The sequence below is a fragment of the Equus quagga genome, chromosome 13 (genome assembly GCF_021613505.1).
Source record: "Equus quagga isolate Etosha38 chromosome 13, UCLA_HA_Equagga_1.0, whole genome shotgun sequence".
NCBI lineage: Eukaryota > Metazoa > Chordata > Mammalia > Perissodactyla > Equidae > Equus > Equus quagga.
In genome coordinates, this window is record NC_060279.1 from 62539717 (window position 1) to 62565906 (window position 26190).

The 26190-nt window shown below is 44.1% G+C and overlaps 3 protein-coding genes across 9 annotated transcripts in view; 2 read left to right on the top strand and 1 right to left on the bottom strand.

Moving 5' to 3' along the window:
- SLC7A6 (solute carrier family 7 member 6) overlaps positions 1 to 5964 on the top strand; it is a 33899-nt gene extending 27935 nt beyond the window's left edge. For all 5 annotated transcript variants that reach the window (XM_046680926.1, XM_046680929.1, XM_046680925.1 and 2 more), the window contains exons 7-10: positions 1652 to 1748; positions 4228 to 4377; positions 4492 to 4675; positions 5139 to 5964. In XM_046680926.1, coding sequence (XP_046536882.1) covers positions 1652 to 1748; positions 4228 to 4377; positions 4492 to 4675; positions 5139 to 5233 — 526 coding nt within the window. In that variant the 3' untranslated portion in view covers positions 5234 to 5964. The remainder of the gene's footprint in view (positions 1 to 1651; positions 1749 to 4227; positions 4378 to 4491; positions 4676 to 5138) is intronic.
- A 2628-nt stretch (positions 5965 to 8592) lies between these two features.
- On the bottom strand, positions 8593 to 16316 carry SLC7A6OS (solute carrier family 7 member 6 opposite strand). Its single transcript, XM_046680931.1, has 5 exons — positions 16085 to 16316; positions 15683 to 15961; positions 11852 to 12055; positions 10272 to 10404; positions 8593 to 9360 (listed from the first exon to the last, which is right to left on the bottom strand). Exons 1-5 carry the CDS (start codon positions 16277 to 16279, stop codon positions 9230 to 9232), a joined length of 942 nt encoding a protein of 313 aa, XP_046536887.1. The 5' UTR covers positions 16280 to 16316; the 3' UTR covers positions 8593 to 9229.
- A 23-nt stretch (positions 16317 to 16339) lies between these two features.
- Positions 16340 to 26190, top strand: part of PRMT7 (protein arginine methyltransferase 7) — a 48169-nt gene continuing 38318 nt past the window's right edge. For 2 of the 3 annotated variants that reach the window (XM_046680918.1, XM_046680920.1), the window contains exons 1-3: positions 16358 to 16455; positions 20360 to 20537; positions 24367 to 24403. In XM_046680918.1, coding sequence (XP_046536874.1) covers positions 20443 to 20537; positions 24367 to 24403 — 132 coding nt within the window. In that variant the 5' untranslated portion in view covers positions 16358 to 16455; positions 20360 to 20442. Of the gene's footprint in view, positions 16456 to 20359; positions 20538 to 24366; positions 24404 to 26190 lie in introns of all 3 variants that reach the window. The other variant, XM_046680919.1, reaches the window with a different exon arrangement.

Consider the following 26190-nt stretch of genomic DNA (forward strand, 5'->3'; position numbering starts at 1 on the left):
TGCTGCCGCTGCTGCTGCCCCCGCTGGCATGGGAACAGGACCCATGGGCAGGCAGAGCTGGTGTGAGGGGACAAGACCCACAGGCAGTCAGAGCTCCTGCTGCTGCCCTGAGTTGAGGGTTAGGGCTAATTTTATAAGGCATGGGTACGTGACTTATTTTTACTGGAGAAAAGAAAAGATGATGTAAAAAGTCATTAAATGATTTCAGTGCAGATGGGGTCTGGTTATTGTGCGGTCATATAACTTTAGATACGAATCTGGCCATATAGATCGGCATGTAGGTGAGGATGCCCCGGGCTTCTCTCCCTGGGGCAGTCCTAATTCATACCATAAAAAAAGTCCACTGGGTCATATAGTTTGGCATGTAGGCCAGGTCACCTTGGGCTTCTCTAGCTGGGGCAGCCTTATTCCACATCAGTCAGTCCGTCAATTCTCCTTGCTTAGCCTCTTGATTTTTCCCTTGGTGTCCACCTTGTCCCAGCTCAAACATGTGCGTGCACACTCACACATATAGGATCACCAAATTTGATTGAAGTTATCACATCTTTTCTGATCGCTCCTTGGCCAGGGTGTCTACCCTTGTTCAGGCATCATCTCTTATGGGAGGTTGTTATGGATAACCTTCTTGTATGGCCTTCCCCCCACACCCTAGCCTCTGCCTGCTGTGATGCAGTCTGTATGATGCCAGCCAGAGTCTCTGAGTCAAATCCCATCAGGCCGTTACTTCAAAGCCACAGCTGGCTCTCAGTGTTTGTTCAGACTCCACACCATGGCCTCATATGCAGATTCTTCCCAGAACTCTCCTCCCACCACTTATCCTAGGACTCCAGGCATTCTAGCACCAGCCTTCAAAGAGGCCACACTCTTTCATGCCTCAGGTCTTTTTTGCCTTTGTCTGTGCTATTTCATGTTCACTCACCTTCTGGCAAACTCAGCACTCCTTCCCAGCCCAGATATGATCATCTCTTGTGAAGCTTTTTGTTCCCCAACACACACCCCAGCCTCATGATGTGTGCTGTGTGCTCCATGATGTTGCGAACTACCCTGGGTGGTGTTTCATTTCTCTACTACTCTATTTCCCAGTCAGTAGGGTTCTGTGTGTGCAGAGAGGAAATGTGGGTTGTCTCTTTGATCCTCAGGCTCACCCTAGTGTGTCACATCTCAGGAGCTCAGGGAAGATATGTGGAGGGCATGACCGAAGTCTGACTGCGCTTCTTTAAAAAGTCATTGTGCTAAGTATGAAATTTGTGGGGTAACAGAACAGGGGTACCCCCGGTGGCGTGGATTGGGGTGCCAGTGGACGATGGCAGGGTGAGGTATCCATTGGGAGATGTGAGGTATTTGTGATTGAGAGAAGTGGAGTGTCTGTGGGTGATAGTGGGTTCTATAGCTGTGGGGCTGGGAGTGTCAGTGGGTAACAGTGGGGTAGGGCATTCATGGGTAATGGTGAGGTGCCCATGATTGGAGTGTGGAAGCATCTGTGGCTAAAGGGAGGGGTAAGATGTGTTGGGCATACCTAGAGAACATAGGATTCTCCTGAGAGACTACCTCCTGCTTTCTTCTGGGGCTCTGAGCCTAGTTTGTCTGAGTGAGAAGTGTGGTTGCGTGGCTGAGTAAAAGGATCCTGCTGACACATTTTTTGTCCTTCTAGGTTGTTCTTTGTGGGGTCTCGTGAGGGCCATCTTCCGGACCTTCTGTCTATGATCCACATTGAGCGTTTTACACCCATCCCTGCTTTATTGTTCAATGTAAGCTCTGCTGGGGGAGTATGGGAATTGGACACATCTGTGTGTTACTCCTCCTGCTGACTTTATGAGAAGACTGTTGGGTGGGAGGAATACTAGTTTCTTGAGATGCTTCCTGAGCTCCTTAGTGTTTCTTCCTTTTTCTTAAAATTATTTTAAAATATGAAAGTAAAACATGGTCATATTAGAGAAGGCCGACACTACAAAAGCATAGCAAAAATGAATTTGTAAGATTTATCTTTCTTTTCTCTATGTCAGTAGCTTCTTCTCTTTCTTCTAGCTCTTTTTTTGTCTTTTTGCTGAGGAAGATTTGCCCTGTGCTAACATCTTTGCCAGTCTTCCTCTGTTTTGAAAGTGGGTTGCTGTCACAGCATGGGCGCTGACGAGTGGTGTAGGTCTGTGCCCAGGAACCGAAACCTAGCTGCCAAAGCAGAGTGTGCCAAACTTAACCACTAGGCCACAGGGCTGGCACATAGCTCTTTTTTTTTTTTTAAGATTGGCACCTGAGCTAACAACTCCTGCCAATCTTCTTTTTTTTTTTCTGCTTTTTCTCCCCAAATCCACCCAGTACATAGTTGTGCATTTTAGTTGTAGGTCCTTCTAGTTGTGGCATGTAGGATGCCACCTCTCTGTGGCTTGACGAGCAGTGCCATGTCTACGCCCAGGATCCAAACCAGCGAAACCCTGGGCCACCAAAGCAGAGTGTGCAAACTTAACCACGTGGCCATGGGGCCAGCCCCAGCTCTTTTTTTTTAATTAAATAATTTTTAGAAAAGTCAGGTCAGTTGTACACCAACTACCCTAGGAGCTTCTATTCAAATCATAGATATCATAGATTTATATATAGTGAATTGCAGTAAAATGTTTTTATTTTATTTATTTATTTATTTATTTGAGAAAGATTAGCCCTGAGCTAAAATCTGCTGCCAATCTTCCTCTACTTTATATGTGGGGCGCCTGCCACAGCATGGCTTGCCAAGTGGGGCCATGTCCGCACCCAGGATCCGAACCAGCGAACCCCGGGCCACCAAAGTGGAATGGGCGCACTTAACCACTGCACCACCAGGCTGGCCCCAGTAAAATGTTTTATTCCAACAAAATCAGTAAATTATGAAAGTATTCTGACAGATGGAAAGAGTCCTGGAGAAGGACCTTCATTTTCTAATTTGCACTAAGGTATTATATATATAAAGGCTAACAGGGATCCTGAGAAAGGCCTTACTCCAGGATTGGAAAAACAGCTCATTTTTCTTGTCATTTAGTTCTTTTATGGTTTCATTACTTACGTTTAAATTTTGCATTCATCTGGAATTTATATTTTGTGGTATAGAGTGTGGTGGGGATTCACTTAATTTTTTTCTCAAATGGCTAGCCAGCTAGATCAGTATCATTTATTGAATAATCCATTTTTACACAGTTTTCAAATTGTTATAATATAAAAGTAATAATGGCTAATTTTTTAGAGTGCTTCAATGTGCCAAGTAAAATTATATGCCCCTTAAATGTATCATCATCTTAACTAATCCTCCCCGTTAGCACCAAGCTTCATTATTTAGCTTTATATTGACTATCTGAAAACTAAAGAGGGACTGAGGGTACTTCTTTAGTTTTCTCCCCCTAGAATTTTCCTGGTAATTCTCAAGTTTATTTGTCTTGATGAGCTCTGGTATCATTTTGACAAAATAATAAAAAATCCTCTTGATATTTTGATTGGTATAGCATTGAATTTATAAATTTAGGGGAGATCTGTCATCTTGTCTTTTAATTAATTATCTTCCACTCCACTTTTCTCCTCTCAAATACAGGGTCCCCCTTCTCTCCCGAGAATGAACTCTTTTAATTTTAAATCCTTTGTTGATAATCTGGGTGAAAAGATAGGTAGGAGGAACTCCATATTCTTGAAGTTTAAGCAAATCTGACCTTGTCCCAGGACTCTTGTCCCTTACCTCTGTCTTCTGGGTTCCAAGGGGCAAATTCAGCCATACCTCTCTCCCTAGGGGTATGGATCCATTTTGCTAATCTGCATTTCTAAGGCCCTAGGACAGTGAGATAGTTCTGGAGGCATTACCCCCATTTGTCTGCCAGGTAGTTGGGACCCATGAGTAAGGGTCTTCTGGCCTCCCAAGGGCACAGTGTGATTCATGTTGAGGTTGGTGTGTTGAAGTGAGGAGGGCCTTACTGTCTGCCATCAGAAAGGGAAAGGAGTCTGGTTTGTTGCTGAAGTGCTGGCAAAAAGAAGGGAGGCATTGAGTGTAGGAAAGGCCCCCAACAGAAGAGGGAGAGATGCCACTTTGAAGATTAATGCAGAGAATGGACCTACCTGATGCCAAAGGGTCGCTGAAAAGAACTGGAGGTAATCTGGTGAAGCTAAATCAGCAGTCAGCAGATCTGGTGCTGACTGCTGGATGGTGGAGTCTCCTGAGGTGGCCTGGTGGTGACAAGGCTGTCCCATCCCTCCCCCCCTCCCCCCCACCACTTCCAGTGCACCATGACACTCATCTACCTCACTGTGGAGGATGTTTTCCTGCTCATCAACTACTTCAGCTTCAGCTACTGGTTCTTTGTGGGCCTGTCTATTGCTGGACAGCTCTATCTTCGCTGGAAGGAGCCCAAGCGGCCCCGGCCTCTCAAGGTCAGTGACTCTGGGCTGACGAGGAGGGGTGGGCCCTCTCCCCAAGGTGCCTTCTTGCCCATACCTGGCTCCCCCATCCCACTTTACCTGATTTCTCACCTCCCTCCATTTCAGCTGAGCCTGTTTTTTCCCATCGTTTTCTGCATATGCTCCTTGTTTCTGGTGATTGTGCCCCTCTTCAGTGATACCATCAATTCTGTCATTGGCATCGGGATCGCCCTCTCTGGGGTCCCCGTCTACTTCCTGGGTGTTTACCTGCCAGTCTCCCGGAGGCCACTCTTTATTCGGAATGTCCTGGGTGAGCTTTTCTTTGCCCATCACTCACTGGCCGTGTGTGTGTGTGTGTGTACGTACACAGATGTGTGCAGAGGTGCTGGTGATGGATAACAGCTTCCCACATACCAGTGATGTGCTGGAGGCTGTGAGACCTGGCTGCCCAGCATGACTTCTTCCCTTTTGATCTTGACATGATCACTTTAGATCTAACTTTAGAGTCCTATTTTGGGGTTAAAACACTACCTCCTGAAAGTGCAATCCACGTGGGAAGACGAGGAGTGACGCATCAGACTCGCTGGCTGGGCATGGGTTGGAGGACAGTGAGGCTTGTTGGGGGTGAGGGGCAAAGCTTGGCACAGGGTACCCAAGGGACACTTAGGGAGAGAGCTACTGATGTGATGCTTTAATCAGGCTTGTGGTGTTCAGATTGGGGTTGCAGCTAAATGTCAGTCTGCTAAATCCTGTTCTTTTCTCTTTTCATTCAGCTGCTATCACCAAAGTCACACAGCAGCTTTGCTTTTGTGTCCTGACTGAGCTGGACGTTGCTGAAGAGAACAAGGTTGAGAGAAAAACTGACTAGAGGCCAGAGGTGATGTACCTGAGGCCTGGAAGGTTGGCTACCTGTGGCCACCGCCACCAAAGTCCAGATGACAAGACTGTATGGGCCCAACCCTCTTGTACTAAAGGAGCCTTTTGGCCCACATTATGTAAGGGGGCTCAGGGCTGATGGCCTGCTCAGGTAGTTACTCTCACTGGTAAGCTATGGGAGGAGACTCAGGGTCTCGGAGCAGCCTGAAGGTGGGGAACTTCAAAAAGTGATGGTGGGGAGGGCTCCGGGAGCAGGGGAATGGTTGTTCTGGGTGGATACATGCAGCCCTTACAAACACTAAGTTGGTGAGTTTCACTGTGGGGAGGGGAAGTGCTAGGTTAATAGCTGTGGCTGATGGTTTCTGAATTTGATATTTGAGGTTTGAACCAGGAGTCTCTACAGAGGGGCTGCTGTATGGGATGTTTTCCCCTGACCAGGTCCAAGCACCTGACTTGAGAGGCCTGGAATGCTACCATTTATTTCTCTGGCTCAAAATCCTTCCCTGGGGAGAGGGCTGTATTCCATTACTTACTGACATTATTTAATCCAGAACACCAGTTCTATCAAAGCATTGATGTTCATTTATCTACAAGATGCAGTAGGCTGATTGTGTTTAAAAATTCAAAGTACCCCAAACCAAGTCCCTCTGCCCTTAGAGGTGGTGGTGGGTCAGACTCTGACCACAAATTTTACTCAGTTTTAGCACAATCTTCTGTTGAATCTTACCTGCAAAGGTGAACTTTAAGACTTTTTTACTCATGTACTGGTTATACTTTAGTATATAGATAGGTCACATGTTATAAGCATCTGGCTCAAGTTCACCAAGGATAAATGAACAAATTGGAGTCAGAAGTCTGGTAATACTGCTATTTTGAAGGATAATCCTTTATTTGAGACCTTAGGTTTTTGTTCTAGTTGATAGAAAGTAAATCTCCAGGTTTCTGGTATGAACTTTAAGAGGATAGAAACTGTTGTAGAATTCAGGTGGATCACCTGAAGTCTTTCAGCTGTCCATGGCTTAGAGAACACCTCTTGGACCTAGGCCACCAAATAGCTTGTTCCTCTCTGTAAGGGCTGGTGTGAGGGACTGCTGTGCAGACCCACGCGAGCTCACCTTGGTGCTAGAAGTGGTCATTTTCTTTTTCTGAAAACCTTACACCAGGCTGCATCCTCCTCCTCTTCTGTCCCTGACACCAGGCTGTTTACACTGAGCCGCCTTGGTGTGGATCATCGGATAGTGCACTTCTCTCCTGCCTGCCTCCCCTTGCCCGAGGTCTGGTGGGGCCGCAATCTCAGGAAGAGCTTGGTACTTGTGGGGACTTCTATTTTCTCCCTGTGGAGATCAGTGAAGACTCTGGGAAAACAGCTACTTCAACCTCAATCTGGCTCCTCAACAGACTGCATGATTGGAAGCAGCTAATCTGGTGCTCAGGCTGTGCTTTAGCATCCAGCTCAGACAAGACAGTAGGTTTGGCGTAATGGATGTTCCTTTATGGGCAGCATGGCTGCACTGGATTGTACAACTGTCCTGGGATGCCCCCGGACACTGTCATCCAGGACCCAGAAGAATCTGCTGGCTTGGCACGCCCAATGGGCTTCTTGTCCTTAGGTTTTGGATTGGTCAATGATAAAGACAAGAACTCAGGCAATTTCCCTTCTGACCATTCTTTTCAACCAAACTGGCCCCAGTCACAGACAAGGGAGTAACCTTGGTCATACTTGCTCAATAAAGACAATTTAGGGGAGCACGATAATTGCTTTTGGTTCAGGGCATGCATCTGTGAGAACATGGGGGGACATTCCTACTGTCATGGGTTAGGGATTTGCACAGCAAATTCCTGCCTGACAACAGGGAGTCTTGTGCAAAGGCTGACTTGCCTAGACTATGTAAACATGACTTCTATCTGAGCCAAGCTGGCATCTATCCCAGGGATCCTCTGGAACTAATCCTTTAAGCAGAGTGTGCTTATCTTGAGGATCCCTGACTGAGGCTTTAGCTTTTTCCACTGAAGTAAATGACCAATAAATCCCAGGAACTTGCTGCCCTCCAGTGGCTTCTTGGGGAAGCAAGGGCCTCACACCCCAGGTGCCCTAGTACTTGCTTAGTGAGCCATGTCATCCTCCTGTCATTACTGGATGGTGACAGCGTTCTTCCCCTCTGTACTGGATGCAGACTTCTCCCAGGAAGCCTTCTGTGGGAAAGAAGCCACAGACTCCCTACAGCACTCAAGCTTCATGGTGGAATTAATTTCCACAAGGTCTTTGTTGTTCGTCTCCTTCAATCCTTCTCCTAGTGCGCTAATCCCTTTTGCAGTGAGTACAGTTTGTCAAGTTGTCAGCCCTTTAATGTTGGCATACCTTAATGAGTACATAAACAGCAGTGAGCACATTATAATGGCACAGAGTGGTTTTTAATCCTTGTTTCTGTGCCTACAGGAGACTAAGATGACTAGTATTAGACATGTAAGTTGCTGCCTGTTACTTGCAACACTGTATTGTACCTTTGTGGATAGTCAGGGTGGGAAACCAGTTATTGGTGTAGCTGTAATAGTAGGGCCTGAGTACACATAGACACAGAATTTAGTCACTTTGTCAGGTTTAACTCCACGTAGATAGGAACTAATGTAGGTAAAGACTTACAAAATGAACATAAAGTGAAAGAATGGGTGGAGACAGGATGGAAAAGTAGAGATGCTTATGAAATCTTAAAAGAGGTGGAAAGACATATCCCTGTGTAATTCACCTGCCCACATGATAGCGAGCGTGCCACAGGACAAGAGGGCACATCCTGAATCAAAGGCTTTGTGTGTTGTTTCCCTAGACCTGCACTGTCCAGTACAGGAGCTACTAGCCAAACAGAGCTAGTTAAGTTAAAATTAAAAATTCAGTTCCTCAGTTGCACTAATCACATTTTAAGTGCTCATCAGCCACATGTGGCTAGTGGCTACTACTGCACAGTGCAGATATAGAACATATTCATCTTTGCAGAAAGTTCTATTGGCCAGTGTTACATTAAAAGAATCAATACCAACTCTGTCAGAGTTAAGGCATCTGAGGTTTGGAAAGGAATAGGGACAGAGTTTGCTTACAAGAGATACAAGTTATGCTAACAAAATTGGTCCTGTTGATAGCAGTTTATTTTTGGTGAGTTCTGTGAATAAACATTTCCTAATGGAAAGCTAAGCTCAGGATGTGCTTGCCTTAGGTCCTTAGTGTCTAAGGTCAATTCTGAAACTTCTGTCTCATTAACCCTCCTTTTTCGTGGGGGGAGTGGAGGGAGTAGAGGGAGTACAGCGGGGAAACACCTAAGATATTCAGATTTAAAAGGTTTCAAAGGAATTACTTGCTCGCATATTTAAAGTTAGTTTTTACTAAACACAGAGTATTACATTCATACATACTCTGTTCCTTGGCACCACTGCCAAAGGAAGACAGCAATCTTTACAACCATTATTAGAGTCAGGGAGCAGGGAGGTAGAGACAGCTGTTAATTAAAACCTCTCACAGCTGAGGCAGATTCTACTTCCTTCCCTAATTGCCATTACTATCCAGTCTGTGCTGCTACAAGGGACCCACTACAGCCCTTCTAGATTCCCTTTATCAAAAGAAACAGGCTTTTACTGGAGCCAGGTGGCCTGCTGGTATCAGAAAGCTGAGTCTTAGTGCTGATGAAACAGGAGCCTCTCCTCCACTTACTGGCTTCAGTGTAGGAGACTGGGAAAATGCCCGGGCCAGGAAGCTTCATTTTTACACTTTTTTTCCAGACTGTAAGATCACTTTTGATTGAAGCAAAGGGGCCCTAATGTTAGTGGAAAAGACACACTCCATTAGCACCAGTTTTCACTGGTAGGATAGTGCTGTTAGACATGCTTTTTCCTTCCATATGTTAAGCTAGGAAACCCGAGTGGATGTTATCAGGGCAGCTGGTACTGTAGTCTTAGAGCCCTCAGGGGCCTGAAATAGAACCTCATAGGTATCACAGGAGCATCAGTCTGAATCCAGGTCATATGGGTTGTCGTAGCCAAACTCCTTCTGCACATCCAAAGGGTATTTGCGCCACATCTGTGGTCTGCTGCTGCCGCTTTCCTCTTCACTGAGGCTGCTGTATTCATCAGAGCCTAGAATGAGATAACAGGCATGGGCTCTAATTGTATGATTTCCTAGGTGACCAAGAAAGCCCCTTCCCTTCTCAAAAAGGTCTGTTTTCTTTGTTTCCCATTATAGAATACTTGCTCAATAAAGAGAATTTAGAACAATTTTTTAAAAGTCATATTCTTACTATCTAAACCAACATTGAAGTATCTTGTCATTTTTAAGTATAGGATTTTTTTTGCTATAATAGTTATATCATATTGCAAATATAATTTTGTACCTTGCCCCTTTCCTTTTAGCATATTATAGGCACTATCACGACAGAATATTCCATAGTTTAATGTTCCTCCGTTATCAGACACCAAGAAATTCTTTTTGTTGGCACTTAGAACATCATCACCAAAGGAACTGTGTTGCCTGAGTATCCTTCCTTCCTCTTCCCCCCAGATGCCATGTCTGTGTTGTGTCTTTCTCAAACAGTTGTAAATGCAGCAGCATCTTAAGAGGTTAGATAACTGATTTGTGAAAACCCTGGGCCTACTCCTGGCAAACCTCTCCAATACTTTCGCTGAGGCAGGGAAAGGGACGAAGAGCTAGATGTTTCACTTAATCCCAGCCACTCCAAACTGTTGCAATATTTTCCCATTTTCTGGAGAGAAAATGAAGCTCAGTGAGATGAAGTGACTTGCCCAAGACCCACAGCTAGGCAATGACAGAACTAAGGATTTGAGCCCAGGCCTGACTGACATTACACCCTCTGCAGCCCCCCTGGAAACACTAGTCCTTGGGTCTCCTACAGCTCCAACAGCTTGTGGTTGAGCTGTTGCAGTTCAATGGCAGAGAAGGAAAGCCAGTTAAGATGTACCTGTCAACTGTACTCATACCTCAGTGTTGGGTCTCACCAGTCCCTCCCCATTCAGAGCTGCCACCCACCTACCTCTGGACTCTTCATCTCCATCACTGTTCTCCTCCTCCTCCTCCTCCTCTGGGTACTCATTGCGCCAGTTATTCTCACTGTTCTCGTCATCTTCATCTTCATAAATGTCCTCTGGTTGTTGGTCATCATTCACCTGCACATCTCAACACAAACATGAGTATAAGTCAAAACCTCTAAGATTATGCTCTGGCAGAAGCTATTAGCAGACTAACTTGGAGCTATCATTTAAGGGTCATGTTAGTCTGACTCTGTCTACAAAAGACTGTAGCAACCTTAGGCTACAAGAAGGAGACAGCAGCCCTATTCCATTCAGAGTCCAGCTCCAGACACCACATTCCTGGTGGGACAGACTGAATTCCACCAGAAGGGAATGCACCAGGGTGGGGAGGGGAGACAGCTTTGAGCAGGTGATGGCAGTGATCTTCAAACTCCCAAAGGGCAGCCAGGTGGGAGAGGGATTATAGAGATTATGGGTGATACCAAAGGTCAGAACCAAAATCTAAGTGTGAGGGGTACAGGAAAGCAAGCTATGCAATAATCCAAGGTGGGTGCCTAACTGTGAAACTTTGTGCAGGTGTGGGATAAGGCATTCCTTTCATAATAAAAGTATGACAAGTACCACCTTAACCTTTCTCATTAATCGTTTTAGAATTTAATGATGATGATGTCAGGATGTTAGCTTTGTTAACCCACCGTTTTCCCCCTTTTAAGATATAACTTTAAAAAAGCAGGGCCAGCCCAGGGGTGTAGTGGTTAAGTTCAGCATGTTCCACTTTGGCACCCCAGGTTCGTGGGTTCAGATCCTGGGCGCTGACCTATACCACTCATCAAGCCATGCTGTGGCAGCAATCCACATATAAAATAGAGGAAGACTGGCATAGATGTTAGCTCAGGGCAAATCTTCCTCAAGCAAAAAGAAGATTGACAAAGGATGTTTGCTCATGGCCAATCTTCCTCACCAAAAGAAGAAAAAACAAAGGCAAAAGCTTTTGTTCTCATTCATGTTAGAATTTCTGGTTTTGTCTATTTTATTATAAGCCCCTATACCTTTTCCCCTGAGAGTGGGTAGGTATAAACAATAAAGATGATGTTGCAAACTTTGTAGAAGATTCATTAAGAGCAAAAATTATCAATATAGATGGTCTTTCCCCAAAACTCCTTGCACTAAACCCAGGTTCCTAGAAGGCATTTAGAATAAATTTTTCCTTTTAAGCAAGGATAAGAACAATGTTGATCAAGATTGGAAACCAGGGGCCGGCCCAGTGGTGCAGCGGCTAAGTGCACACATTCCGCTTCGGCGGCCCGGGGTTCACTGGTTCGGATCCCGGGTGCGGATGTGGCACCGCTTGGCAAGCCATGCTGTGGTAGGTGTCCCACGTATAAAGTAGAGGAAGATGGGCACGGCTGTAAGCTCAGGGCCCATCTTCCTCAGCAAAAAGAGGAGGATTGGCAGGAGATGTTAGCTCAGGGCTAATCTTCCTAAAAAAAAGAAAAAAGATTGGAAACCAGAGAGGCAAAGCACCCTGACTAGAGACTTGCTTAAGCTGCCTCATACTTCTCACCCTCATGGATTCCCTTACCAGCTCCCACTCTTGGCTGTAGGGCTGCACAGAGAGGATGTTCTCAATCCATCCTGGAGTGGCCATTTCCAAGTAGTAAATGTCATACACATAGTCGTCCTTCTGTTCCTCCTGGTGCCCGACTCCTGGTCCATCTTCAGATATGGTCAACCGCTCACGAATCAACTCTACAGAATTGCAGAGGATCACATCTGGATCAGATGTCTGTAAAGAAAACATGATACATGTTTGACCTAAAACACGGCTGTTCCAAGAGGAAGAACCTAACAGCTGGGTAAAGGAAGCCCCCCTACAATTCTCTATGTTGGATTTAAGATTCTTATCCCTATGGCCTACTAATCTCTTTGTAATTAGCTATGAAATTTTAAAAATCAAATATCTCTAAAAAATTAATGTGTAGTACTTCTTGTGAGATAGAAACTTACAAGATAGCCTCCTGCTCTTTTGTGCTTGGCTGTCACAAGAAAGCACAAGTGAAGACTGGCCTGAGGAGAGGGGAGGCCAGCAGAGCTGGCTAGTCTTGCCCCCTTGCCTTCTCTGAGCTCCTCTGGTATGATGTTCTCCCCTTGGGGATCTGCAAGCCCAGAGCAGTACCTCTATGGCTGACTCCCAAGCCATCACCCACTTCTTAGCTTGCCCACACTGACATCTTGCTTTTAGTCACAAATAGGAGTAGACTCCCCTACAATCTTCTTCCTGCTAGAAAGAACAGCTCAAGATGGACTGCGCTCAAACAGAACTGACCTAGGTTAAGATGCACTCCAGTGCTAACAGGCTGTGTTAGCCAGGGTAGCACAGGCCATTTGGAAACCAGGGGGACATGCTGCAAATGACCCCTCTCTACAGCTTCATCACAGGAGGTTCTGCAGCTCAAACCAGATACCATACTAGGGGCATCCCATGGCCAAGGCAGACAAGGGCAGACCAATGCTCTCTATCACTTACAGGCTAAAGGGAATTAATTCTTTGCTCTGAACTCAAAAGGAACTAGAGACGTCAGTTTTTGTGCAGACCCCTGACCAACCTCAAGGCTGTTTACAAGGAAAGTTCTGGCTCTAACTCACACGTCCCCAGACCTTAGTCCAGCAAATTATGCAGCCATTGAAATATGTACAAAGACTAGCAAACAGAAAAATGCCAGACAGAATTTTTTACTCAGAAGACAACAAACCAATTTTACTCCATTTACCTTTGTAATAGGGATAAAATGGGTACTTTCCCTTCTTTACTTTTTACTTTTCCATATTTTTTCATATCTCTGATAATGAACATATATTATTTTCATGAAAGAAAAATTATTTTTAAGTCTAGTCTATGTGTATGTTTACCCATATTTTCAACTATACTACATATAACATTTTCTACTGTTAAACACATATAAGTACTTTCCCATCTTGCCAGTCTTCATGGTTATCTAAAAATTTAATAGTCCCGGCAGTCGTGTATGTCAAGTTCACAGATCTAATTTTTTGTCTCTATATACAACATTGCAATGAATGTGTAGTTTCTTGCATTTGAAAAATGAGGATAAAAGTACTTACCTCATAGGGTTTTTGTAAGGATTAAGTGAGTTAAATTAAGAGAATAACAAGTCTTAGCACAGTACTTGATGCATAGTAGTTACTTACTAAACCAACAGCTTTTATTACTATCATAGCTGTTTGCTTCTCTTGAATTATTTCCCTAGGATAAATCCTGGGGAGGAGATTACTAGATAAAATGAACTGAACCTTTTCACTTTTTTTTTTTTTAAAGTTTTTTTTATTTTTTCCTTTTTCTCCCCAAAGCCCCCCGGTACATAGTTGTATATTCTTTGCTGTGGGTCCTTCCAGTTGTGGCATGTGGGACTCTGCCTCAGCGTGGTTTGATGAGCAGTGCCATGTCCGCGCCCAGGACCCGAACCAACGAAACACTGGGCCGCCTGTAGCGGAGAGCGCGAACTTAACCACTCGGCCATGGGGCCAGCCCCATGAACCTTTTCACTTTTTAAGATTTCCTATTAAGTAGTACTTCATTTGTTTGAAAGTCACATGGCATCAATTTAAGGAGAAAACCATTGTAATATGGCATAGAGGTGCTGTCACTAATTTTTAAATTTCTTCAGATTTTCAGATGGCTTTAGAGTCTGAACAATAAAAATAAATTTAAATTGTTTTAAAATAGGCCACAAGCTATTTTTAGGATTCCACATATGTAAAGCCATGCTGTTTCTAAAACGTTTCCATCAATTTTAAGCACTACAATTGTGTACATTTTGATCACATCCTTGCCAGTAGTGCTATCAACAACCTTTCCCCTGCTAGTCTAGTATGCATATAAACCTGAAGTTTGCTTTCAACCTAAATTCATGTTTTTTAAAAAAATAATTGCTCTGTGCAAACGTTTTTGATGTGTATACATTTTGTATTGTGGTGGTGGAAAAAATCTGTGTTCACATCTTTCATCAGTTTATCTACTAGTTTTTCTTACAAAATTGAATGAGCTATTTAATTGACTCAATTCCACTGAACATCGGTTTACTTTTAAAAATTATTTGATTTGTAACTCATCAATCAGTCTGGAATTAGTTCTGGTAAAAGATGTGGCTATAGACATCATGCCAAATTGCTATCCAGGTATACTAGCACCATGATTAAATATTTTTTTACTTGATATATTTTGGATTAAAATTTTTACTTTTTTTTTTTTTAAAGATATTTAATTTTTTCTTTTCCTCCCCAAAGCCCCCCGGTACATAGTTGTGTACCTTTAGCTGTGTGTCCCTCTAGTTGTGGCACGTGGGATGCCGCCTCAGCATGGCTCCATGAAGGGTGCCATGTCCGTGCCCAGGATTCGAACCGGTGAAACCCTGGGCTGTCCAAAGTGGAGGGTGTGAACTTAACCACTCGGCCACGGGGCCAGCCCCAAAATTTTTACTTTTTAATCTTCAAAAACTAGTAGAAGGAATGAACTTTTTCTTTAATGTTTATCAAGAGGGAGCATACCATGGGCTGAGAATTTTCTATTTCTATAGTCTTACTGCACGTAGACTTTGTTTTTCAGAAGTGAGATACAAAGCAAATTTAGTTAACTGTAATGTAGTGGAAAGAACACTGGATTAAACATGAGAAGATTTGCATTGTAGACCTAAATCTGCCTTGAATTTGATATGTTAGCCAGGACTAGTCCTTTAACTTCCCTTTGATGAGTTTTCCCATCTGCTCTATCTTTACCTTGCTCAAAACCCTCCAGTTACTTCCCATCTCAGGATGGAAGGCAACATTTCCTTAGAAGTACCTACAGGATCTAACAGGCATCTTCCCCCTAAATTCCTTACTATTCTCCCCCAGCTCACTGGGCTCCAGGCACAATGATCTTGAAAACACCAAACAACTTCAGGGCATTTCCACTTGCAGGTACTCAGCCTGGAATGCCTCTCCCCAAGATAGCCACAATGCCCTGCCATTCACCTCCTTCAGGTCTTCACTCAAACGTCATTTTCTCAGCGAGACCGTCTCTGAAATGGAACCACTCATTTCCTTTTTTTCCCCCCTGACAGTCTATATCACCATCTAACACTGAATTTACTTGTTCACTGTTTACTCTACCTGATTGTTAGTTCCTCACTGCTATAGCCACAGAACCTAAGGACAATATAGTGGGCGCTCAGTACATACTTATTGAATACGTAACCTAACCTGTAAAACGAGGTTATTGCACCGGATCATCCATTGACTCATCCATCAATAAGGTGAAGCCGGTTGCATCCTCTTAACTGTGTGTTGACTGAGCGCCCAGACTCTTGGCACTATCGGTCCAAAGCCCAGCGTTTGCCTCCGCGTGTGTACTCACTTTGCAGGAGTCCGCGGCGGCGGCCTCTAGGTCTCCTTCCTCGTGGACCAGGTCCAACAGCTGAAAGCCTGCGTCCTCGGCGGCTTCTGGGTTTCCTGGCGCGTCCTCGGACTCTAGGCCACCCGAGGGAATCCCTGAGGATCGGCGGCTAGAGACCACCCTGTAGCGGCCCTCCCGACGGATCTCCCGAGCCGATGCGCGGAGGTCGCGGCGGACACGCTGCTGGCTGCCCTGGGACGGGCGCAGGGCGGCCCGCACGAGCGGCTTGACTGGCTCCTCCTGGGGGGCAGTAGAGGAGGAGAACCAGCGTAAGCAGGGGTTCGTGAAGGGATTAGGGATACACTGTCAGTCCGGATGGGCCCCGAGATCCCCCTTCACGGCGGCTCCATCCCCTCCCAATACCTGGGAGCGCACGGTGGCCACCAACTGGAAGACATTCTTTTCTGCCGCTCTCTGTAGACCTTCCGGGGGCGTCTTTTGGGCCGCCGACTCGAGTGCGCCGCTCCGGAGGCGTTTACAGGCGAGGACAAGAGCCTCGGCGGGCTCCGCACTGCGCTTCCGCTTCACGCGGAGCACAGCTGTCCTGCCGGCCTCCATAGCGGCTGTCGCGGAGCACTATGGGAAGTCGTGGGGTGCGACGGGAGAGCCTTCAAATTCCGCTTCCGGGCCCTGCCCCCGGCACGCTCGGCGCGTGTTGGGAGTCCCGCCCTCGGACGTTGGCTGCAGCAAGACGGCGGTGGAGGCGGAAGTAAACGGAGAGGTTCCAGTGGAGGGTGAGACGCTGGGTGGGTTGGGAAGGTGGGATCGCGGTTGGAGCCCCGGGTGCAGCCAGCATCCTGTCCTCAGCTCCAGAGCTCTTGCGTGGGCGTACTCGGACCCCGGGGTACACATCTCTTCGGGATTCTCAGGGACCGTTCTAGAATCCGCGTGGGACGGATTGGAGCGCCTGGGCCGGCGTGAGAGCGTAGTTCTAGGCGGGCCTCGGCTCTGGCGTTCTGTCGGGTGATTGCCGCTTACTGAACCCGGGGCTGAGCTCCTCTGCGGGGCCTTGATCGTAGTACCTGGCGCCTCTCCTCTGCAACAGAGACCAAGAACCGCAATCATAGGGAGCTCCAACCATCACTTCTCTAACTGGGCCACTGTTCTCTGATTCAGGGAACTGCTGATGGGCTCGCCTTTCCCGGTCTCTGTGTCTGAGTAGTTGGAAACCAGTCTTCACCACACGCTAGCTAGAGTGGCCCTGTAAAAGGATACACTGGACATGGATATTCTTCTACTTAAAACCCTTGAGTGTCTAGAACAAAATCCAAACACCTTTCCGAAGCTGACATGGCCCAGTGTGACTTGCAGAAGCCCACCCTTAATCTTTTATTGTTTCTTCTCCTCAAAGTGCTTCCGTCAGTCAGGTTCTTGTCAGTTTTTGCCTATGCACCTATTTCTTCCCCATCTTAGGGCCTTTTCTTGGAAAACCTGGGGTAAGGATTCCTGAAATGTAAGCGCTACTCTTTCCCAACTTTTAACTTGGCTTATCTTGCTGGTCTCAAATGCCACCTTCCTCAGAGAGTGTCTCTATAACCTTGTTATTCTCTTTCATGGCACCGGGTGTAGTATTCCCTTTCTTGTGCTCACATAGTCTGTAATTGTTTATATTTAGTCTCTCTCCACCGTTAGAGTAATCTTTTGGAGGACAAGGAACTCTTCTATCTTATTTATGATAGTCCTCCAGTCCCTAACATAGTGCCTGACTTATTGAAGGTACTTAGTAAATTTTGAAATGAATGAACCAAACATCTGTTCTGGAATCTGACTAGTAATGCAATTAGAGCTTGTTGGCATGGTGGTTTCCATTCTTTCCTTGTAAGTAACCACATGTGTTTGTAGCTCTTCGAAAATGAGGAGTGGGTCAGAGTATCTCCTGAATCTGGAATGCGGGCTCCTCTTGGGAGAGGACAAATCATGATAATAGATTAGGGTATTTATCCAGGAAGATGTGTAGTGCTCACCCAGAGAGATTACAGGATGTGGTTCTGGTCCTCAAGCATTTATTTAGATTTATGTAAAACCAGTGACTTCTCCACGGTTCTGTAAATGCACTGTGGTCCTCCTTATAGGCTCAGCAACATCACAGAGAAAAAGGGAATTCCACAGATTAAAGTTCTTTACTACCTCTTAACCTTTAAATGACTTTAGAATTGATTCTACATAGAACACAGGATAAGGGTTTCAGAACTTTCCACAATATGGACCCCACCATTTTTGACTGCTTGTTCAGTTTCACTTCAACTCAAGTGATTTATTTACTGTGCATGACTGAGCCTTTCTAATCTGATGAAGTGCCCTCTTTCTCCCCATGCCCACCAAAATCCTACCCATCTTTTAAGCCTTCTCTGTCATTCAGCTAGATGTGGTCATTTCTTTCTGCTACAGCATTTGTTGGACAGTTTTCTAAAGCACTTTACAGATTCTAGTAGTTCTAGATACTCTGTCTTTTTAAAAGAAATATTGGCATATCAGATGTACAGAGCTGGTTCTAGCAATGCTTTTCAAACTAGATTGCAACCCATTGGTGAGTTGTGAAATCAATTTAGTGGATCATGGTCAGCAGTTAAAAAATAAAAATGAAATAGGATAGAATATTTCAGAGAGCCTGCCCACAGGAAGGCTAAATATTGTTTTCTGAAACTTTAAGTTAGATGTGCGTGTACATGTGCATGTATTGCATCTCAGTGTCAAGTGTATTTCTTTTCTTTTCTTGTGAGGAAGATTGGCCCTGAGCTAACATCTGTGCCTATCTTCCTGTATTTTTTTTTATTTTTTGTTTTTCCTTTTTCTCCCCAAAGTCCCTCAGTACATAGTTGTATATATTTTTTTAGTTGTGGGTCCTTCTAGTTATGGCATGTGGGATACCGCCTCAGCATGGCTTGATGAGTGGTGCCATGTCCGCTCCCAGGATCCGAACCAGGGAAATCCTGGGCCACTGAAGCAGAGCATGAGGACTTAACCAATCGGCCACGAGGGCAGCCCCCTTTCCTGTATTTTTTATGTGGGATGCCACCACAGTGTGGCTTGATAAGTGGTGCTAGGTCTACTTCCAGGATCTGAACCTGTGAACCCGGGCTGCCAAAGCAGAGTGCGTGAACTTAACGACTACACCACTGGGCCAGCCCCGTAAAGTATATTTCTTGCTGGAGTTGTCAGAAAGTTTGAGAGTCACTAGATTAAAGGATAGATATGCTGGGATTTTAGTAGAGTTTTACTGAAGAACAAATTGACTACTTTGAACCGTGCTGGTGACTGCCAGAGTCATTTCAGAAAAAATTGTTTCCCATCCTCTTGTATAAAATTCAGTGTTTACTTAGTCTAGATAATTTCAAAAGAAAGTCAATAACTCTGGCCATTAAAATGCCTTAGGAATGTGTAGGGACCTGTAGAGTAGGCCTTCTTTCTAAGGTTTCCTGAAGATAGGTTAGTGTTTAACAAGAAATGAGGAGGAGTGTGGGACACTCACTGTTTTCTGAATGGTAAGGTAAGAGGGATGGCATTGGGAGAGCTCATACCTGCTGAGAAGTACCTTCACACTTTGAGCTGTGGTGTTTCTCTATCTCTCCAAAATAGATCTCTTTGGGGAAACAGGACACACAAAACATGAATCTGGTGATGTTTTATTTATTTGAAGCAAATTTTTTTTAGACGAAGAAGGGTTTTTAAAAATTCCTTTTAAAATTAAATATTGAGTAGATAATAAATAGTCATTATAAAAAATAGTGGGGCATAAAGAATGGCAATGTCATGAACACTTGTATTCCCACCACCCAGCTTTGGAAAAAGAACAAGTGTCCTGTGCGGCCCTCCTTGATCCTATTCTTTCCCATTCCCTCTTAGAGGTAACCACTCTCCTCATTGCCTGCTATGCTTTTTAATGTGATCCCTGAAAAATATATTGTTCTGTTTTGCATAATTTTAAATTTTATATAAATGTAATCATATGTATTCTGTGATTTGCTTATTTTTCGGCTCAACATTATATTCCTGAGATTATCCACATTTGCCTATAGCAATGACGGACTTGTTTAGATGAAGATTTTCCTAGTTTCTTTGAATTGCTCTATCTTTGTATTTCTCCTTAAATTAAGTTTTTAATATCCTGAGGCAGTATTGGTGGCAGTCCTTTACCACCATCCCCATCTCTTTATTCTCTTTTCCTCACTAGTCCTTTCCTGGCTTTATTTCCTTCTTATCTGCCTTTGCCTGAGGCTGTACCCAGATGCACCTGTGAGGCTCTTGTGGCCCTGTTGGAATCACTGTGGACTGCTGAACTTTCCAAATAGCTTTATAAATTTATGTATTAGTTTTTTTTATTGCAGTAACATTGGATTATAACGTTATATAACTTTCAGGTGTACATTGTAATATGTTTCGAATTCTGTGTAGATTACATCGTGTTCACCACCCAAAAGCTAATTATAATCCATCATCACACACGATGTATTACAGTTTTTGATGTTATATGTGGAATGTAAAACCAAATAACTCTTGCTGGAAAGATTAAAATATCGATTAACAAATATTTTCAGTGGCTTTGACATTTTTATCCATTTCTTGATTTCTTTTTTCATTTGTTTTCTTATCTTTTAAAAATCGTTTTCTCTATATTCTTGGGCATTATGATGTGAATAGATTTTTGATGATCAGACCTGTCCACAAGACGTGAGCTGACAAGGTTGCTTTCCTATACTAAAACTAAGGAGCTGATTGACACCATGAGGATTTTCTGTGGGCGGGCCAATCCGACCACGGGATCCGTGGAGTGGCTGGAGGAGGATGAGCACTATGATTACCACCAGGAGATTGCAAGGTAACAAGGGTTTGTTCACAGTTGGCTGCAGTTGGGTGGGGCACTTGATGTCAAAGCAAATGCCTTGGAAACCAATCTTGCCGGAGTCCCGCCCCAGCTGAGTCCAGGTTCTTGAGGGATGGACGGCGTCGGCACAATGAGGGGAAAATAAAGAGGACGTGAGACTTGGGTTGGTGTTAGCAAGTCCAACTTTACTGTGCACAAGTGTCGTTTTTATATTTTTCAGGATTAGTACAGAAATAGCTCTACAAATATTCTCAGAGAGATAAGGAAGTAAAAAACGAGCACAAGAATATTTATTAGCATTCTATTCTATAGAGCATAAGGTTAATGGTAGTCTTCTCCGCAATTAACTAGTGTTTGTTGTCTTTAAGCTAAAAGAGATAGGTACCTAGGCATCTGTTGTAATTCATGGTAAAGTTAAGTCAAAGAGAGAAGGTCCAGGCCTCCAGACAGGACAGCAGTCCATCTGGTTACATCCTGGTGGAGCCATCCCTGCCTCCCTCAATCATTTACGCCATTAGTGTAGATGGTTAATGGGAACAAAAGGCAACTCCAGGGTATCTTATCCCCAGGGCTATCTGCATTCTCAGCGGGCAGTTTACATTTTCGCGCCCTTTAGGAGGTGAAAGCATTCCTTTGTCTTAGATTGTAGAGCTATCAGTCCCTTAAGCACACTGCTGGAGAAAATATCATTTTGTTAAGTAAAGGGCTGAAAAGCTAAGCTAAACTATACATCTTCAAGAGTAAAAAACAGAAATAAGTATAGACGTAACCTTGATAGAAAGCATGCATATAATTCAGAAAATGTCAGGGGTGTTGGTCGGCCATACTTCACCAAGGGGCATCCCTGCACCCCTCGGCCCTTCTACTCATCAATTATTTATTATTTATTGCTTTTAGGAGAAAACCTCTATAACATTTTAACAGAAAGCAGAATGTCAAGAATAATATATAGATACTTCTTGATCATCCAATTAACCAGCAAACTTAGAAGGACGATGCATATATATATATTTAGACAAAGAACTGGAGGAAGAAGGAAGCATTAACCAGATGGAGGCCACAAACCTAATTCGACATCTTATCTGGGCAGGATTCCTTTCTGCTTGTCTCAAAAGGGACTGTGTGCTCCTCCATTAATTAACTGAAAAATATCTTGAAAGTTACCTGCAGGTGGTCACATTCTCTTACTATATCTAATTTTCCCAAGAGGTAGTGCCTCCCAAGCAGCCACCCAAAGGAGTGAAAACTAGATGTTAAGAAAGGAAAAGGAATGAAGGGCAAATTAGAAGAGGCACAGGTTTCAGAACTATGTGAGGGGCCAGCTGGTTATTCTTCACCAAGGGGCGACCCTGCACCCCTCAGCGTTAATCAGCTGGACCCTGTCAAACAGCCAATAAAATGATGTAGCCACGGCTCCCGGCACAATCTGGGTGTGGAATAGGCTGTTACATAATGCTTCTGATCAGGACAGGTGATGGTCACAAGCAGATCTGCTTAACCAGGTAGGTTTGTGTGGGACTTAAGCAAAGTCATGCCTGTGTGGCAAGTCAGACGTTGTATAGCAGCCTTACCAGAAGATCTGTCTAGTGGAGCAAAGAGGACCCATGGTTCAGTAGTAGTAATTTAATCATTTACTTGTGTCGCTGAAATGGTGACACATTCATCATATGGTTAAATTCCGTTGAATGGAAAAAGTGAAAAATGCGTTTTTTTCTTGGAAGGGATGTTGAAAAGTATGTGAGTGAATTACTGTTATTTAGCAATCATTAAATGCATATGACATGCCAGCACTATGCTAGGGCTGTGAATACCAAAATGAAGAAGATAGGGTTCCCATCCTCAAGCAACGTGCAGTTTTGTGGAAGAGACAGACATATAAAAAAGTATGACGCAGGGGCTGGCCCCGTGGCCGAGTGGTTAAGTTCGCGCGCTCCGCTGCAGGCGGCCCAGTGTTTCGTTGGTTCGAATCCTGGGCGCGGACATGGCACTGCTCATCAGACCACGCTGAGGCAGCGTCCCACATGCCACAACTAGAAGAACCCACAACGAAGAATACACAACTATGTACCGGGGGGCTTTGGGGAGAAAAAGGAAAAAATAAAATCTTTAAAAAAATAAAAAAATAAAAAAAAATAAAAAAAAAGTATGACGCAGATTTCCCAAATCTAAAAGGAGGGAAATTGCTTTCTGAGCATCAGGGATTACACGTAAACTTCCTGATGGGCCAGTTTGGGAAGTGGTTAGCAGTTCAGTGTAGCTGGAGTGTGGTGCAAAAGTAGTGCTGTGGTGAGAGAGGATACGGAAGAGGGGTTGTTGCGAATGGTGGTAGCAAAATGCAGGAAGAGGAACATGAGTAGGAGCCTGGGCTCTGCCACTTCTTAACTCTGTGACGTTGGGCAAGCTATTAACTCCTCTGAGCCTCAGTATAATAGTATACATCTCATTACATCAGACCCTTATTTTAGGGTTGTTTGATGATTGAATGAAATATAAGGTCTCAAAAATAGTACTTTCTAAAGATTTTGGACATGATTTTCTGAGTGATTGAGATGTTAAACGGGAGAAAAAAGATTAGGTTGCATTTTGGAACACTCACTGAGAGCAGTGTGGAAAGTGGGTGGGAGGGATCAGAGACCCTTTGGGTGGATATTGCAACCTCAAAGCCGAGGCATTAGAAGTGGGGAGAGGAGGAGACAGTTTTGAGGGAGCTTGAGTTTAGTAACTCATTGGATGCAGTGATGGAAGGAGAGAGAAAATTCAAGAAGCACCAAGATTTCTGGTTAGAGTGAGTAGGTGGATGGACCTGTTGTTTCCTGAGATGGAGAACACAGGAGCAGTGGGTGTTGTTTGGGAGGGAAAGGTGGTGGAGATTAGGTATTGGGGTTTGGACATCCAGATAGAGATACCAATGGGCAGAAGAATGGGAATGTGGAGATTTGCAGTTGGTAGTGAGAGTTGAAACTGGGAGAGGTGGTAGGCTCTCAGAGAGGGTGTGGAATGAGAAAGGTGAATGGCTGAAGAAGGAATCCTGGAGTGGCTGTAGAGGCAGAAGAACCAGGAAGGAATGGCCAGAGAGTAGAAAAGAGGAGAGCATTTCAGGAAGAGGGAGTGTCCAGCAGCGTCAGAGAAATCCTGTATGTTAGCAGTGGGAGTGAGCTGGTGGTGCTTATGAGGAGTGATGTCAGTGGAGTGGTAGGGAGAGTGGGTGATGAGGCAGAGAAGATGGGGAGTGAAAATGCCTCTTAAAAAGTGGAGAAAGGTAGAAAGCGTCAGATTTCAACTAAACATTCATAGGTGAGTTCAGATGTAAAAACCTTGGTATGCCATAAAAGAACCCTATTCTTTTAGTGCAGTGCTCCTCAAAGTGTGGAGTATAGAATGCCTGTGTCACAGTTGCCTGGAGCATCAGTTCAAGTACAGATTTCCAGACTCCAGCCTGACCTTTTGCATCAGAGTCTCTTTCTGTGTATCCTGGGAATCTGCATTTAAAATAAGCTCTCCAGGGATTTTGATGTTGACCTGAAGCTGTATATGTGATGTGTAACATGATCAGTTTGCTAGTGCCGTGGAATTACTGTGACAGGGCTAACTACCTGAGCATTTTTAGGTCTGAGGTTCTTTGCTGAAATAAACATGTGTCTCTGAGATGTTTTCGGTAGTACTAGAGAATGACAGTTTATAACTCTATTAAAATAGTTTAAAATGGGCCTGGATGTTTGTTCCATCTGATTTAGAAATGCATTTATATATGTGAATACTCATATGTTGATGTATATATCATTATTGGCAGAGGTTTCTGACCTGTCTTTTTGGATTTTTTTAGATCATCCTATGCTGATATGCTGCATGACAAAGACAGAGTAAGTATAAAAGGAAACCATTATCGGTCAAAATCAAAAACCATGACAACAGCCAGTGTTGATGAGGATATGGAGCAACTAGAACTCTCATACATGGCTGTGAGGGTAAACTGTTTAATCGACTTTGAAACTCATGGTGGTATCTCCTATAGATAGACATATGCATACTCTAGGACCCAACAATGCCACTCTTAGGTACATCCCCAACAGAGATGTGTTCATATGTTTGCCAGCAGACTTGCACAAGATGTTCAGAGCAGCATCTTTTGGCATATCCTCAAATTGGAAACAACTCACTGGGCATCAGCAGTGGAGTGGATAAATGGGTTATGTTTAAAAAAAAAAAAGAAAATGAAACCATTATCTTGATGTGTTTTGAAACCTTCCACTGCAAGAAGGTTAAAAACTCCCACTGGAGGTGTGATGCTAGAATGATGTGGAGGGGCAGTATGGCTAGTGACTGGGAAATCAGTTGGGAGATTGAGTCCTTCCTCTGGCTCTGCTTTCGACCTGAGTGTGACTTTGGAGAAAACATGGGACCTCTGCAGACCTCGTTTATTAGGATTTAAAATGAGTGGGATATACTAGCTAATGTCCATGATCTCCTCTAGGTAAAACTTCTCTAATTACATGATATTTCACCTTCTGTTGTCAGTTTGTAATTTTAGAGTAAAATCTCTAGAAGTCACTGCAGACTGTATTTTGTAAAGCACATTTGGCTTTTGAGGAAGATTAACCCTGAGCTAACTGCTGCCAATCCTCCTCTTTTTGCTGAGGAAGACTGGCCCTGAGCTAACATCCGTGCCCATCTTCCTCTACTTTCTATGTGGGGTGCCTGCCACGGCATGGCATGCCAAGCGGTGCCATGTCTGCACCCGGGATCTGAACTGGCGAACCCCAGGCCGCCAAAGCAGAACATGCACGCTTAACTGCTGAGCTACCGGGCCGGCCCCTAAAAAACTTTTTCTTGTGACATATAACGCAAAGGAGTCTAGAATGTATATGTACAGTTTAAAGAATAATAATAAAGGAAATGCTCGTAGACACACCACTCAGCTTAGGAAATACAACGTTACTGTTACTCAGAATTCCCGTGTGTGCTCCTGATTGCATTCCTTTGCTTCCTCCAGAAGTTCCACTGTCTTGAATTTTGTATCAATCACTCCCTTGCTTTTCTTTATAGTTTTACCACCTACTATGTATCCTTAAAAAGTAAATTCTTAGTTTTGCTTGTTTTTGAACTTTATATAATGGCATCTTACTGTGTTTATTCTTTGCGACTTGCCTTTTTCCTCAGCATTGTTCTTGAGATTCATCCATTTGCGTGTAGTTATTATAGTTCATTTATTTTCACCGCTCTGTGGATTCCATTGTGTAAGTATATCATTACTTACCCATTCTTCTCTTGATAGACTTTGGGGTTGTTTCTAGCTTTTTGCTTTTGTAAGTAGTGCTGTTGGAACATTCCAGTACCTGAACTCTGATGCATATGCACACTTTTCTATAGGCTGTGTATATTTAGGAATGGAATTGCTGGCCATTAGGTGTGTTCAGCTCTACAGATAATGCCAAATTCTTTTCCAAACTGTTCGTGCCAGTTTACATTCTTATCGCCTGTGTATGATAGTTCTTGGTCCACATCTTCACCAGTATTTGATATTAACCAATTTTTGAATTTTTGACAATCTGGTAGGTTTAAACTAGTCTCAATTTGCATTTCCCTGATTGCTGCTGAGTATGAGCTGTTGTCATTTGTTTCCTCTTTTATAACTTTTAGTGATTTATAG